General features: G+C 26.5%; 1 protein-coding gene across 4 annotated transcripts in view; it reads right to left on the bottom strand.

Annotated features, from left to right (window-relative positions):
• Ppn (proteoglycan-like sulfated glycoprotein papilin) overlaps nucleotides 1–15,051 on the bottom strand; it is a 531,917-nt gene that overhangs the window by 26,312 nt on the left and 490,554 nt on the right. For 3 of the 4 annotated variants that reach the window (XM_075365575.1, XM_075365573.1, XM_075365571.1), the window contains 3 exons: nucleotides 14,378–14,510; nucleotides 12,058–12,270; nucleotides 9,051–9,227 (listed from right to left, as the gene is read on the bottom strand). In XM_075365575.1, coding sequence (XP_075221690.1) covers nucleotides 9,051–9,227; nucleotides 12,058–12,270; nucleotides 14,378–14,510 — 523 coding nt within the window. The remainder of the gene's footprint in view (nucleotides 1–9,050; nucleotides 9,228–12,057; nucleotides 12,271–14,377; nucleotides 14,511–15,051) is intronic. The other variant, XM_075365574.1, reaches the window with a different exon arrangement.

Raw genomic sequence — 15,051 nt, 5'->3', positions numbered from 1 at the left:
GTCAATATCTATACCTACAGTAAATATGTGGTGTGCTCATACAATAAATCCTAAAATACCAATTGCTAGTATTGCATAAATTATTCCTAGATGACCGAATGTTATTATTTTTCCTCTTTCGTTAGTAATAATGTGGGAGATTAATCCGAATCCTGGTAGGATTAAAATATATACTTCTGGATGTCCAAAGAATCAGAATAAGTGTTGATATAAGATTGGGTCCCCCCCTCCTGTGGGGTCGAAAAATGAGGTATTAAAGTTTCGGTCTGTTAATAGTATCGTGATTGCTCCAGCTAATACTGGTAATGATACTAGTAGTAGAACTGCTGTAATTAGGACTGATCAACAGAAAAGGGGTATTTTTTCTATAGTTATTCCTTTTGGTCGTATATTTATTGTTGCTGAAATAAAATTAATTGCTCCTATGATTGATCTTAGTCCTGCGATGTGAAGAGAAAAGATAGTTAAGTCTACTGAAGGTCCTGAATGTGCAATTTGGGCTGAGAGAGGAGGGTAAACAGTTCATCCTGTTCCTGATCCTGACCCTACAATTGATCTTGCAATTAAAAGTGTGATTGATGGTGGTAATAATCAAAATCTTATGTTATTTATTCGTGGGAATGCCATGTCTGGTGCACCAATTATTATAGGTACTAGTCAGTTTCCAAATCCTCCAATTATGATTGGTATTACCATAAAGAAAATTATAATGAATGCGTGTGATGTTACGTGGGTGTTATAAATTTGGTCATTTATAATTATTGATCCTGGTTGTATTAATTCTAATCGGATAATTATTCTTCTTATTGTTCCAAGTAATCTAGCTCAGAGCCCAAAAATAAAATAGAGAGTTCCGATATCTTTGTGATTTGTTGAAAATATTCATTTATTCATTGAAAATGGGATGGCTGATTTAGGTGATAGATTGTAAATTTATTTAAGGTTTTAAACCTCTCATTATTTGTCTTGTATTCAATTATGATTCTATATTGCAAATATAGAGGTGCATTTACTTGCTAAGGCTTATTTATAATAATAATTTTAACTTTGAAGGTTAATAGTTTTTTTAACTTAAATCCTTCTTTTTAGTTTAATTTAAAAATTATTATTATTGGAATTCCTATTAAATTTAAGATAATTGGGATAATTTATTCTTTTTTTATTATTTTTTTATTTTTTATTTATTTGATTTGGTTATGGTAGGGATTATTATGTTCAAGTATATGTATGTTGACATAATTGATGAAATTAGTATAATTAATGGAATTGTTGGTGCTATACAAATTGTTGATTTTATAATTATTCATTTTATTAAAAATCCTGTAGTTGGAGGTTATACCTCTTACTGATAATGATGAAATTATTAGAGATGTTTTTGTTAAATTTGTTTGAGTATTAATTTGGTTTAAAAAATTGATATTATTTTTTTGAACGTGTTTATAATGGTTAAGTTGATTATGGTATATAAAATTAATAGAAAAGTAAATTGTTGTTTTGAAATTATTAATGAAAAGATTATTACTGGTGAATTTGAAATTGATGATCATGCTATTAATTTTTTTAGTGATGTTTGTTTTATTCCTGAGATTGGTGCCATGATTATTGATATAATTATTGATGTTATTATTAGTTTAATTCTGGTTATTTGGGTTGCAATAATTGTAGGAATGATTTTTTGTATAGTTATCATTATTATGCATATTTCTCATCTTATTATTTGTATGATTCTTGGTACTCATAGGTGGAATGGGATTATACCTATTTTTATTAAAATTCTCATTATTATTAAAATTCTTTCATTAATGAGGGCAGTTAATGATAGTGTTAATAATTATTGAGGTTATTATAATTGATGATGATATTCTTTGAATAATTAAATATTTTATAGATTGTTCATTTATTTTATTTCTTTTTTTTTAAAGGGGTAGAAAAGAAATTAAATTAATTTCTATAGATATTCATGAGAATATTATTCTGTTGGAGGATATTGTTATAATAATTCTTACAGTTATTGTTGTGATAAATATTGTTTTTGATAAATTTATTTTAATTAAAAAGAGAATTTATTCATCGATGAGGTATGAACCCATAAGCTTAATTTAGCTTATCTTTTTGTAAAAGGATGTGTGATGCATTAAGAATTTTGATTTCTTTAGTTTCAGTTTAATTCTGGATTTTACAATTTAGCATGAGTGAGGTTTCACTTAATTTACTTCATCAAAGTAATCCTTTAATCAGGCATCTTGCTTGAGTATAAAAATCCATTGTTTTTTTTCCTTTTTTTTATATATCTTTTTTTATACGGTACATTATTTGCTTATTTGGTTTTTTTTTTAATTTTTTGCAATTTTTTTGCAATTTTTTGCTATTTTTTTGCAATTGTTTGCAATTTTTAATTTTTGAGTTTAATTTTTCAACAAAAATTTTTTCGTTATAATAAGATATTTATATTATATCATTGAATTGATTAATTATTATGTTACAAAAAAGAAAAAAGATAGTTATATTATAATATATATATTATATATAGTAATATATTTATTTAAATATAGCTATTTCTCCCTTTAATATTTAATCTTATTAAATATAATATTTTAATTTATAAGTGTTATATAAATTAAAAAAATTATTATATAATAGATAACCTCTTATATTTAAGTAAAGATTTTAATCTAATATAGATTTTTAATTTAATGTAAAATAGTTTTTGTAAAGATAATCATCTAAAATAAATTATTTAATTAAATGCATCAATAAGATATTTAATTAAAATTATCTTTAATTTTAGTTAAATACCTATTTCATAAGAATTTAATTTAAATTAACTTTTAATCAAATTAAATAGGATTTTATTAAAAATAATTTTATTCATTCAAATAAATTTTAAAGTTTAAAAACCTAAGGAATATAATTATATTATAATAAGTGTATTTAAAAATATATAATTATTAAAAAAAAAAAAAAAAAAAACCTCATGGTTTAATTCTTATCTTAAGGTTTAGTTTGGTAAAATAATTACATATGTTTTATTTAAGTATTTATTTTGGTTCTTTAAGAACAAATTTATTATTATACTATTGTTTAAGTTTTTTTTATATATTTTGAACCATTGCTTTTTTTTATATAAAATTATGATAATGTTAGGGGTAGCTTTAACTTATATTTGTGTGGCCTTTAGTTATAAACTTTTAAGTTTATTTTTATATATTTTGAACCATTGCTTTTTTTTATATAAAATTATGATAATGTTAGGGGTAGCTTTATTTTATTTTTGTGTGGCTTTAGTTATCAACTTTTAAGTTTACTTTTATTATTTTAACTACTGTTTTTTATATAAATTAAATAATGTTAGGGGTAGCTTTATTTAATATTGCTTTATCTTAAATTATTAGCTTTTGATTTTATTGACTGGTTTAAGCTATAATTTTTATTTAACTTCAGTTAGGGGTAGCTTGAAGTTATGTTTGCTCAAGGGAGGAGATCCTTTTTTGAATGTAATTTGTTTTATTTGTTGTTTAAAAATTTGGAGTTAAGGTCCCCTTTAAATATGGTTTTAAAAAAAAATTGATTTTTGTTTTAAAATTTGGCTTTAAATTTATAACGCATGTAAATTTTTGTTAGGTTAAATATCCTTAATGGTTAATCTTTATTTTCAGTGTTAAGGTTTTTTAATTTAATTTTTTAATTTAAGTTATATTTTTTAGAACCAAAAAATGTTGTGCCAGCATTTGCGGTTATTCCTCAGGTTCAAGTTAATTTTTTTAGAATTTAGTCTTATTTGGTTTTAATATTTTGTATTTAGGTGAAATTTATATAATAAATTTTTTTTTTCTATGTAAATTTGAATTTAAACCAGCATTAGATACCCTGTTATTCTTAATTAGTAATTTTTTTCTTAGGTAGTATATTTTTTATAATTGAAATTTAATAGATCTGGCGGTTTTTAAATCTTTTTAGAGGAACCTGTAATTTAAATGATATTCCACGATTTTTTGTACCTTTTTTTCTTGTATATCTCTGTCGTTGAGTGTAATGAAAATTTATTTTCTTTTTCTTTTTAAAGATTTATGTTAGGTCAAGATGCAGTTATAAGAAGGTTATTATGGGTTACATTGATTTTTGTTTTTTGATTTTTTAATTTGATTAAATTTGAATTTAATAGTAATTTTTTTAATAAATTTTTTGAATTTTGCTCTTAATTATGTACATATCGCCCGTCACTCTCATAAATTGAGATAAGTCGTAACAAAGTAGATGTACTGGAAAGTGTATCTAGAATCGGACTTCGGTTTATTCTTATTTACAATAAGAATATATTATGATTTTTATAAATGAATATTATGATTTTTATAAATGTAAAATAAAATATTACTTATTAAAATTATTAGCAATAATCAATAATTCTCTTTCATTGTAAAAATTTAACCCACTGTATTAAAAAATTAACTCAACAGGCCGGTCTACTGGCTAACTCATCATCGCAAATCAGTTGTTAAACAGGTGATTTTTGAAGTCAAAGTTTTTGAATTCACTAAAAGCTATATGGATTTGAATACTAAACAGAGGATACTGTGTATTGTAGCGGTTAGGGTTCAATTAATCACGTTTCAGGAATAGTTGGCTTGAGTCTGTTCAAGACTACACCTCATTTATATGACATACATATCATACTAATCTGTTCACTAGCCGAACAGATTGCAATGTATATTAGGAAAAAAAATAAAACACTAGCATCCCTGATACCTGTGCGAAGGGGGGTATAGAACTGTAAAACTGTGTGTATAGAACTTTAAAGTGAAAATAGTTTTTTAATAATTGTGTATGGGCTCTTGCTCTCAGAGTTATCGCTATTCACAATTTATAATATATTTCTCAAAGGCTGAACTTGTTTTGAGCCGAGTATGTGCAACAAAGTCTTTGAGAACACTGGCATAGATTTATGTCTACTATCATAAATTCCAGTAGCCCTAGAAATTCTTCTTCCTATCTGTGACCTCACTGACCTAGGCATTGTGAAAATATTAATACCAAATTGGAAGCATACTCACAACAGCCGCATCTGGAAGCAGAGCAATGTCTGTAAAGAAATATCCAAATTAAACAGTGATGTCTGTCTATCGGCAAAAAGCAGGTATGGAGCATCTCCTTGGCTCCTAACACCATTCAGTCAGCCACTGTCTGCAGCAGAAACAACTTTTAAGAAACAGCATTCTAAAGAAAGACTGACAGCGGAAAGAATGTTTGGTCAAATGAAAATGCGATTTCCAATATTAGCCAATTTAATTTACTGTGAAACTAGAAAAAGTGCTGAAGATAGTTATTGCTTGTGCAATGTTGCACAATATACGAACACCCTTCATGATCAATTTAATGTAAATGAAGTGGGATGTCAAGAATGTGAGGAGAAGGGGAAAAAGAAGCTGTATTTGAAGACAGTATCGAAATCACACATGTAGAGCTTTGATGAAGAGGATAGCCAAAGCAAAATGAAGTTGTGGCAATTTTGCTACAAATAATTTGCAAATTTCTGTAACTAATTTCATATAATTGTTGAACTTAACCAAGTAATAATAACTTTTGTTTGTCAGTATTTTTATGTAATTATTAATTAATTTTATGTAATATTAAAGTTTATGTAATAAAAAATAAAAGAAATAATAAAGGATACCAATAAACAAAAAATAAGAAAAAACAAAATAAAGAATAGGCCAATGCTACAGTCTGTTTAATCTGGTTGATCAAGAAAATCTTATTATGGGTTGACTACAATGGATGGACCATTCTGCATCAACCAGACGGTTGTTGGCCCTGTCATAATTTTCTCTATTTGTTTTTTTTGTGATTTTATTTATTTCTTTTAGTTAATACAAAACAGTAAAATACAGTAACAAAAATTAATTCAAGGAAAGATAAAGTAATAATGAAAAATTTTTAAACTCCGTTTGGTGTGGTAGTGTTTACGATTTCTTTCCGTATTTCTTTACGATTTTGTTTTGTAAAAACTGCATTTTTAATTTTTTGTGTTTCTTCTGTTTTCTGATCAAGTCCAACTGTTTGATAAGAACCAACCAGTTGCTGTAATTCCGTTGTGGATAAAGCAACCAATTTTTAAGTCTCGTACCTATTTTTCTTCCTTTTCTGAAGGTTTGACTAGTAACTTCAGTTAGATGTGCTAGGTGATGATTCTTCATCTGCTACACGTGATTCGTGACTTTTTTGTTTTGTAGAAATCCCAACAGCAAGCGCATCTAGTACTTTATTTACAATAGGGTTTTCATATTTTTCCAGTATCTCAATATAAAAGCATGGGAAAAACCCATGCTTTTATATTTATGCTTTTGTTACCTGTTGTCTTTTTATCTATTTTCTTTTTTATTTCAGTTTTTAGGTTATTTTAGATCCTCTTTATTTTTCCTATGGAAATAGTTTCTTCAATATATTTACTCATAATTTTTTTATTTTGTTACAAGCCTTTTCTTTGTATAGAACTATTTTCACCAATTGTTCACCAAATCTGTTCCGCCAATCTGTTCAAAAATCACCAAATCACCAATCTGTTCAAAACAATTGTATTTTTATTTAGTGCATTAACAAATGCAGCTCTATTGTGTTTTGATTTGTTAATGATCCATCAAATTGCATTTCACTTTCGTTGTAGCTAGACTTCTAGTATTTAATATGTATGTCAATAAAGGAACAAATTCCAAGTACAAGAATAAACTGCAGGAATAAACAGCAAACATGATAATGTAGTGACTTAATTGACAAATGAGTTGAGGCAGATCTGTGAGAATGAAATGTATTATCAGTAAGTACTGAACATAATTCAGTAAGCTACTCAAAAATACTGATTTCATTCAATTATTATTCATCAGTAATAGTAAAATGTTATTCTGCTAACTCTAAGTTATTATTATACTTAATCAGTATTTATTACACTTGACCAGTAATTATGTTTCAGTAATTACCGATTACTGATTTTTATTCACTTCCCTCATTATTTGCATGTTATGAAAGCACTTTAATGATCTATAAATTTTCTATTTGACACACCAATGTAAAAGTTATCACAGTGTTATCTCTATTATGTTATTGCATTTAATCTGTGATTAAGTTTGCGTCACTATTTTTATATACTATTCATCTGAATTTCATAAATTTCTGATTATGATTGCAATTATCTGACTGATATACTTTTAAGGTTCTGTGTTATTATCTAATTGCGTAGTATTCTGTTGTGTGTTATGAATCTATGTAAATGTATTTATTATTAATATCTTTACTATTACGAGTATAACCATTAATTTTAGTTATATGTTTTATTAAGTTAATTTTTAATAAATGCCTGTCATTATTACATTTAATTTAAAATAACTGCCATTTTACAGCAAGATGGCGCTCCAGTTAATTTTGCTCAGTTGGCAAGGGACTTCTTAAATAAGTATTCTCAAGGCCAACAGTAGGGGCTTGAAATTCAGTGGTCGCTTAGAAGGCCAGACATAACATCCCTTTGTGGCATAATCAAAGAAAAAATCTTCCATTTTGCAACTAAGCAATATTGATGTGCTGAAAATTTTTATTTTTCAATATGAAAGAGTATGTCAAAATGCACTTGGTGACTGATAAAACTGTCTGTGGACACAAGGAACACATATAGATGTAATTTATGTAATTTAAAGTAAATTTATTGTAAAAATATTAAATAAAATTTTGATAAACAATTCATGTTTATTTCTTTATATGAAAAGGTACTTTGTGTTCATGATGTAGGTGTTCTTAAAATCTATTTTTAATTTTTTAGAAATAAGAAAAAATTAAATCTGTTGGCCTTTAAAAAGAGGAAATAAAATTTAAAATTTTGTTTCCTTCAGAAAAAGAAAAAAGAAATTTCTGTGGTTGTGAGTCGAATGCATGAGGTTCCCATAAAAAAATAAATTATAATTCATGGTTTTAATAAGAATATTATTATAGTTTGTCAAGATGACATTTCGAAGAATAATGAATCAAAGTTATGAGAACTCACTTTTAAGGTAATAACAGAAAAAACCCTCTCTTTTCTGTTGAATTCTTTTTAAAGTTTTTTTTGTAAAATATAATCATTTTGCATCTGACATCCAAGTAACCAGAGGTTTTTGGGAGGAATGCCTGCAAGCCATGATTAGTAATAATAGTAATATTAACCGTAATAATGGTAACCACAATAATAAATAACAATTTTATATAAACAATTAATGTAATTAACATGTTCAGGTATTACAACGTTAAATTTTAAGTTTTCAAAAACTGAAATTACAAATGATTTGTATTTCAAAAATTACCTATAAAATTTGTGATGTTTTTGTAATCTTCCAGCAAGATAACATTATAAGTTTTACCTCATTTTTTAATAAATTGCTCAGTATTATTTTCCTAATGTACTGTATGTACAATGTCTAGAATAAAAACACGTTATTTTATGATTTCCAATTTCCTGAAAGTTGGAAAATCTTCTTTTTTTTAATTTGAATCTCCTTTACATTAAATATGATGATAGGAATTCTAAATATTTTAGATTCTGGGATAAAGAATTATTTTGTTACAATACATAGGTTATTACTATGCTTTGAAAAAATGTTTGATTCTTTCTATCCTGGAATATGACAAACCATGAGTGTAGTAATAAAATAGGTAGAAATGAGTATTGAACTGCATTTGTTTGATTGCAGTATGAGGTTTTAAAAAACTCTACCTGCAGATTAAGATCTCGGATTAAAATTGGTAGTTCTCCTTAACTGACTGATGTGTACTTATGATCATCATAAGTATTGGGAAAAGATAATATTTACATTATAATTCTTGTATTCATTATGAAACATCTACTTTTTTCAAATAATAAATTTTTATTCAAATTGTATGTTATTCTATCATATAACTCTTTCATTCTGGCAGGTATGCTGTTACTCTGGATGTTTACACTATTTACATGACTGACTGAATTGAGGATGTCTTACTTATAGGTATATATTTACATGAGCTAATAAATATATGTATTCTAATTATGAATAACTTACTAGTAGCTAAACTTGCACAGAATTCGATACATATTTGAAAATTTTTAAATCGATTTAAATTTCCAGCACATCCGCCATAATCAAATTGTTCACAAGTTCGATGAGCCTCATTGTAAAACCACCTTTTGTAGTAACCATCAGTACATGGTCCGACATCAACTGGTAACTTGCAAACAGCTGTTATAAACAACATGCAACATGCAGATATTACATTAACATGCATCAACATTCTGGTTAGATTTTATTTTATTCTTAAAAAAATTATTTATTAGATGTTTTGTTTATCTAGAATGTTATTAAAACAGATATAATAGAAGAATATTTAAATCTATTTCAATTTAACTAACCAGGCAAGAGTGTTTCAATGACCATAAAGTATAGTGTATATTTTGAACAAGGTAAGTATTTTACTTGACTTAAAAAAAAGGATTATTTTAATAGAAGTGAAAAAACACCATATTGCAATAATTTATAAGCTTAATTAAGAGGTCTTTTTTCTTAGAAGGTATTGAAGCAGTTGTTTCTCTGGAACAGTTTTCAATCATCATTATTTACTTTATTTAGATTATGATGAACAAATTGCAGAATATTGGAAAAATCAAGAGAATTTTAAATTATATTTTCATTTTTATACAGTAAATAAGCAAGAAGCTTTATTATTTTATTTTTCCTAGAACATTCTAAAAATGAATAACTGTATCTGTATACATGACAAAAAAGTAAACAAAATAAATAAAAAAATTGCTGGAATAACTGCTTTAATACAAATAAAAGTGCAAACTGGTAAATATCTCCACTCATTGATAACTGGATTTAGAAAAAGTACCTTTAGATGTAGGAGCTGGTCTTTTTCAGTCTCAGGCTAGATCATGCTTTAGAAACTACCATTAATTAAATTATACAGAGTCCCAATGACCAAAGTAAAATTAGTTATTCATATCTAGTAAAAACAATCTAGTTTTAAATTGGGCCATAACGCAAACATGAAAAAAGGATAGATACAGTCTTATAAAAAAAGGATAATCACCAAAGTCATTTTACAGTATTAGGAATGTTAAAAACGTTATGTCTATTTCAATCTGCCACAAGAATATAGCACACACCTTCTTGGCTAAGTGATAGGGCTTAATATTTTACAATCCATATCAAATGATGCTGTACTGGCTTGTAAAATTTTCAGTGTAGAGTATCCACTTGTTACATGCAAGAAGATTTGCATTGTGTAATTAATTTTTTATGGACTAAAAAAGAAAACCTCATGGAATGTTTTTGTAACAGATTCGCTACATAAGCTTACAGCTTAAACATGTGAATATGGAACTGAAATGTTGCAACTCTGTTATTTGCTACTGCTACAGCAGTGAATTCTTGTTATTGCAAATTGTTCAGTAATGGTTCATAGTACACATTTGATGAGCCTCAAGTTGGAAGACCATGCTCATCAATCAGTAACAGAATTTTGCATGTCAGTGATCTTATTTGGGATAATGTGCACCTACATGTAGTAGAAACTACTAACCTCTTTTGAGATTGTGTCATTAGGAAATAATGACATCCATTACTGCAACCTCATCCCCTCTGACTTTCATTAATTCAAAAAGTTAAAGGTACAACTTGGAGGAATTTTTTTTTTTTTGAAGAAGTAAAAGAAACTGTTAAAACAATTTTATAGAAACTGGACAGAAAACTCTAGAGGCAATCAATAAATCTTTGTGAATCACTAATCACTTAAAACAAATGCTTAACCGATTTCAGCAATTATCTAGAAAGTAAACAAAAGCTTTTTCATTTACTTATCTCATGTCAAATAAATGCTGAGAATCAAAAATATATGTTGTTTTTTTAACAACCCTGAACTAAATTAAACTATAAACTAAATTATTTGTTAATTTAAAGAAGTTATTACAACTAGAAATATGTCTATTATTGTAAAAGCAGCGTTAATTATGATGAAACTATACAATAACGATGTTATTTAGCCATATATAATTTAAAAGACTGTTTCAAAATATTTATTAATATAATAAGTCCTACACTTCTGTTATTGGTACTGTTTCTTGGTTTCACTTGGTTACAATTAACTTCTACAGTTTGGAGGACAGTGTTTTAAATATAGGTAATGGATTGTTATTTAATAATAAATACACAGACTTGAATATAATTCATGCCTGTTAATCTCACTTCACTCCAGATTACAAAAATATTTTTAATAATGATTCATTAAAATTTTACTTAAGTAAATTATGTGATTTAACAGAAGTATGTCCAGTTTATTTTTACTGCATAACCTTGGTAATTGTGTTTTATACCTTGATAAAGTAAGCCCTTTAAGTAAAATTTTGAGTGGGGCAGTAAAACTCAGCATGTGACTATAATGTTTTGAATATAGATATTTTTGCAATGTGATCTATTTTCAATATAAAAATAGCTGTGTAAATAAATATAAGCATTAACAACAAAAAACATGAAATTCAAACCAGTTCTTTTTAGGGCAAAAAACAGATTTTTTTCTATTTTTTTGGGATTTCTTGATTTTTAATAGTTTTGCTAACTTAACTACAAGAAATACAAATTTAATATTTCCGTATTGGATAGGAATTATCTAAAAATTCTATTGACCTAATTTTTGAAAAATAGTTGCAAATAATTTACCAAAAAAGTTTAAAAAAATTCTCTTCTTAGTAAATTGACCTGATTCTCCCTACAATGTATTCTAGAAATGTATTATTGTTAAGATAAATATTTAAATAAATTAAATTAGTGATTTCTCAGAATCGGTGAAATGAAATAAAGTGTCTTTCATATTGTCTTTATAATGTATGAGTCACAAAAGCTAAAGTAAACTTAGTTTTGATGAGATCAGAAAATGTAACTTGCAATTAATCAAAGTTAAGTGGTAAAGGAATACATTAATAATAGTTAGTTAAAAGATTTCTTTCAACATATGTCAGAATAAATTACTTCAAATACGTAATAACAATGTAAGCATCAATTTAAAATATCATACCGATGTGAGATATAGATGTTGTATTTTCGGTTGGAAATATTTCTTCTCTGTGTAGACAAATTGCTCTGCATTCCTCATCAGAACTAAACCTGTTGGCAGATCCATAACAACCTCCATAAAGAAATTCCTGACAAGTCATTGTTTGTGAATCAAAATACCATTTCCTTAAATTCTGTGTACAAGGTCCAACATCTTGGGGATATTTACAAACATCTATAAAAAAAAAGAAGGTTAGTTACATACAAAATACCACATAAGTAATAAAAAATTCACAGTAAAATATTACTTAATTAAAAATTTCTTTAATTAGAGTAATTAATTTCTTTAATTAGAGTAATTAATTTCTTTAATTAGAGTAGATTAGTGTTCTATTACAATTAACTAAGCTCAAACTCCAAATAACAAGGTTACCTTGAAAGTCGGGTTTAAGTTCTTGGAAGTTCTGACTTCCCTTTTCCCACAAAAAAATCTTCAATTTTTAATGTACTATTACCATAAAAGATTCAGATGTAGGCAGCACATGACTTTTCAGATATCAACAAATAGAAAAAATCATTAAATGAGACAAATGAAAATGAAAAAAGTAAAAGTTCCTTTTGAAAATCAGTACAAAGACCATAGCTATGAAAATGCAAGTAGAGCAGTTTGAATTTATGTTAGTTTTACTTTGTTCTGAAAACAACACCGTAGGCTTTTGCAATAGCCACATAAGCATCTCCCATTTTCTGTACTCACATTGTAGCTGCATAAAATTGCTTTCAATATATCCTAGAATGAAAGTTAGCTAACTTTAAGATGACAATAAATTATATTTAACGAAAGAAAATATCAGACAGAAAATATCTTGCAACATTTAATACGGGCTATCATACCTTTGTGCAGGAATGCCACCTGATATTACAGAATTGAAGATTAATTTATTTGTGGATTTTCATGATAAAGAAAAATTTTCTAAGTAATTCTATGAAGTTCTATTTGTACAAATAAAATATCATTGTTAGTTAACATCAATAAGGGTAACTGCTTCTAATTCACTTAAAAATATAGTTATCTTTGTTAGATTTAAATTCTCATTTTATTCTTGTATTTACTCATTGAGGTCTCTAGTGATTAACACTGTCTTGGTATATAATCAGCCTAAGAGTACATAGGACCAACTGCCAAATTGCAGTAAGGCTTATAAGCTGTTGCAAAGCAATATAAAGTTAAAAGATAATAAAAGTCCATTTTGTATTTTACAGGAAAAAATTGAGAATTTCTCATACTAAGATAACTGAAATATTATTTGTGTTTTAAAATTACTACCGCTATCACTGTTTAGACATGTTCGCTTTTCAAAGTAAATACATTACAATCAGAAAGGCTCCATTTCTCCACAAACAAGTTTTCAAATCAAACAACAGTATAGAAGCAGTAAAAAATAAAAAAAGTTCACATCTAATAAATCAGACAAGAGAACTGTTTTCATTTTATACAACACAATATTCGTATTTCTCCCAAAGAAACAGAAAGAATTTCAGGCCATACTCTATAAATGAAAATGAAAAAAAGTTCAAATAAAACAAAGATCCATTATTTTCTTTGTTTTTGAGTTAGAGTTTTCAAAAAATTTCACCTGATTTTTGCTGCAAGGGTAAAATTAAATTCTTGAACTTAATATTAAGGATAAATTTGATAGTTTCATGTGTTTTTCCTAAAAAAATAAATGAAACAGGTCCCAGAGAACTGTACCTCTGGCAATTCTTGGAAAATTATTGTAAAACACAAAAAATGGTACCTCAATACAATTTTTTAGGTGCTTGGTAAATAAATTAGTTAAATTATCAGAAAAAACTAAAATTTTGTAAAAACTTCTTTGGAGAGCTTAAATTGTAAGAAAATCTATTCAAGTAACATCAATTGAACATAAAGAAGAACTTTAACTTAACTTTTGTTTAAGGAACTTTTCCAAAATAAAAACAGAACTTTTGTTGCAAAGTTTTATAGTCATTGAACATCAATCCAGTAATTCTAATTTGTGATACAGTTCTTTTGTGTTTTACAATAATTTTCTAAAAAATTACTTAGACACAGTTCTGGGGTTTGCTTCATTCAATTTTTCAAGTCAAAATCTTTTTAAATATTCTTATAAGTACTTTTAATACTAACAACTGATGATGAGCATTCTATTGTGTTAAATGAGGTGAGTAATAAAAACTTCCTTTGTTATTATTTTTTGTGGTTAATGCTAACATTAGTAAAATAATTACTAGCGGAGATTCAGTAACATTTAAATTAAAAATTTATTTTGTATTTAATTTACATTTAGGATGAAACTTACCTAATCCTTGGAATTCACCACAATGTCTCTCACATTGTTCTTCAGAATCAAATCTGTTGGCATTTCCTTCACAGCCACCATATATAAACAACTGACAGCGATTTGTATCAGAATTGAAATACCATGCTGGTATCTGTAAAATAAGAAACATAATAAAAACAAGATTGTTCGGAGAACTTTTCCTTTTACATCGGTCACATAATCGGTGTAATGCACATTTTCTTTTTTTTTCCGTACTATGCTAATCCCTTGATCAGAACATAACCTGTGCATAAGATAATTTTGAAGGTAGATTTACAAGGTAGATTATACTCGTATAATTTACAATAATTAATTTATAATAAACTACACTATTTATAATTAACTATTGTAACTCAGAACAAACTTATAAATCAACTTTATTGCTTATCCTTAGAATATCCTGGATGGTCCATATTATAACTTGGATAAAAATATGGATATTATATTAGCAATATAATGCAAAATATATTAAGTCCATAAAAAAGTTATCACATTTAAATTTAAAAACAAGTGTAAATTTAAAATGAAGTGTAAATGAAAAAAAAAAATATTGCAGCGTTATAAAGATGAGCTATTTTAAAATTGCAATAAAGACAAACTAAATTGCAAATTTATATTATTGTCTTTCTGAAATTTACCAACAGGATTACAAT

The sequence above is a fragment of the Lycorma delicatula genome, chromosome 5 (genome assembly GCF_047948215.1).
Source record: "Lycorma delicatula isolate Av1 chromosome 5, ASM4794821v1, whole genome shotgun sequence".
Classification (NCBI taxonomy): Eukaryota; Metazoa; Arthropoda; class Insecta; order Hemiptera; family Fulgoridae; genus Lycorma; species Lycorma delicatula.
The sequence above is the reverse complement of the archived record's forward strand: the minus strand, read 5'-3'. Positions and strand labels throughout refer to the sequence as shown.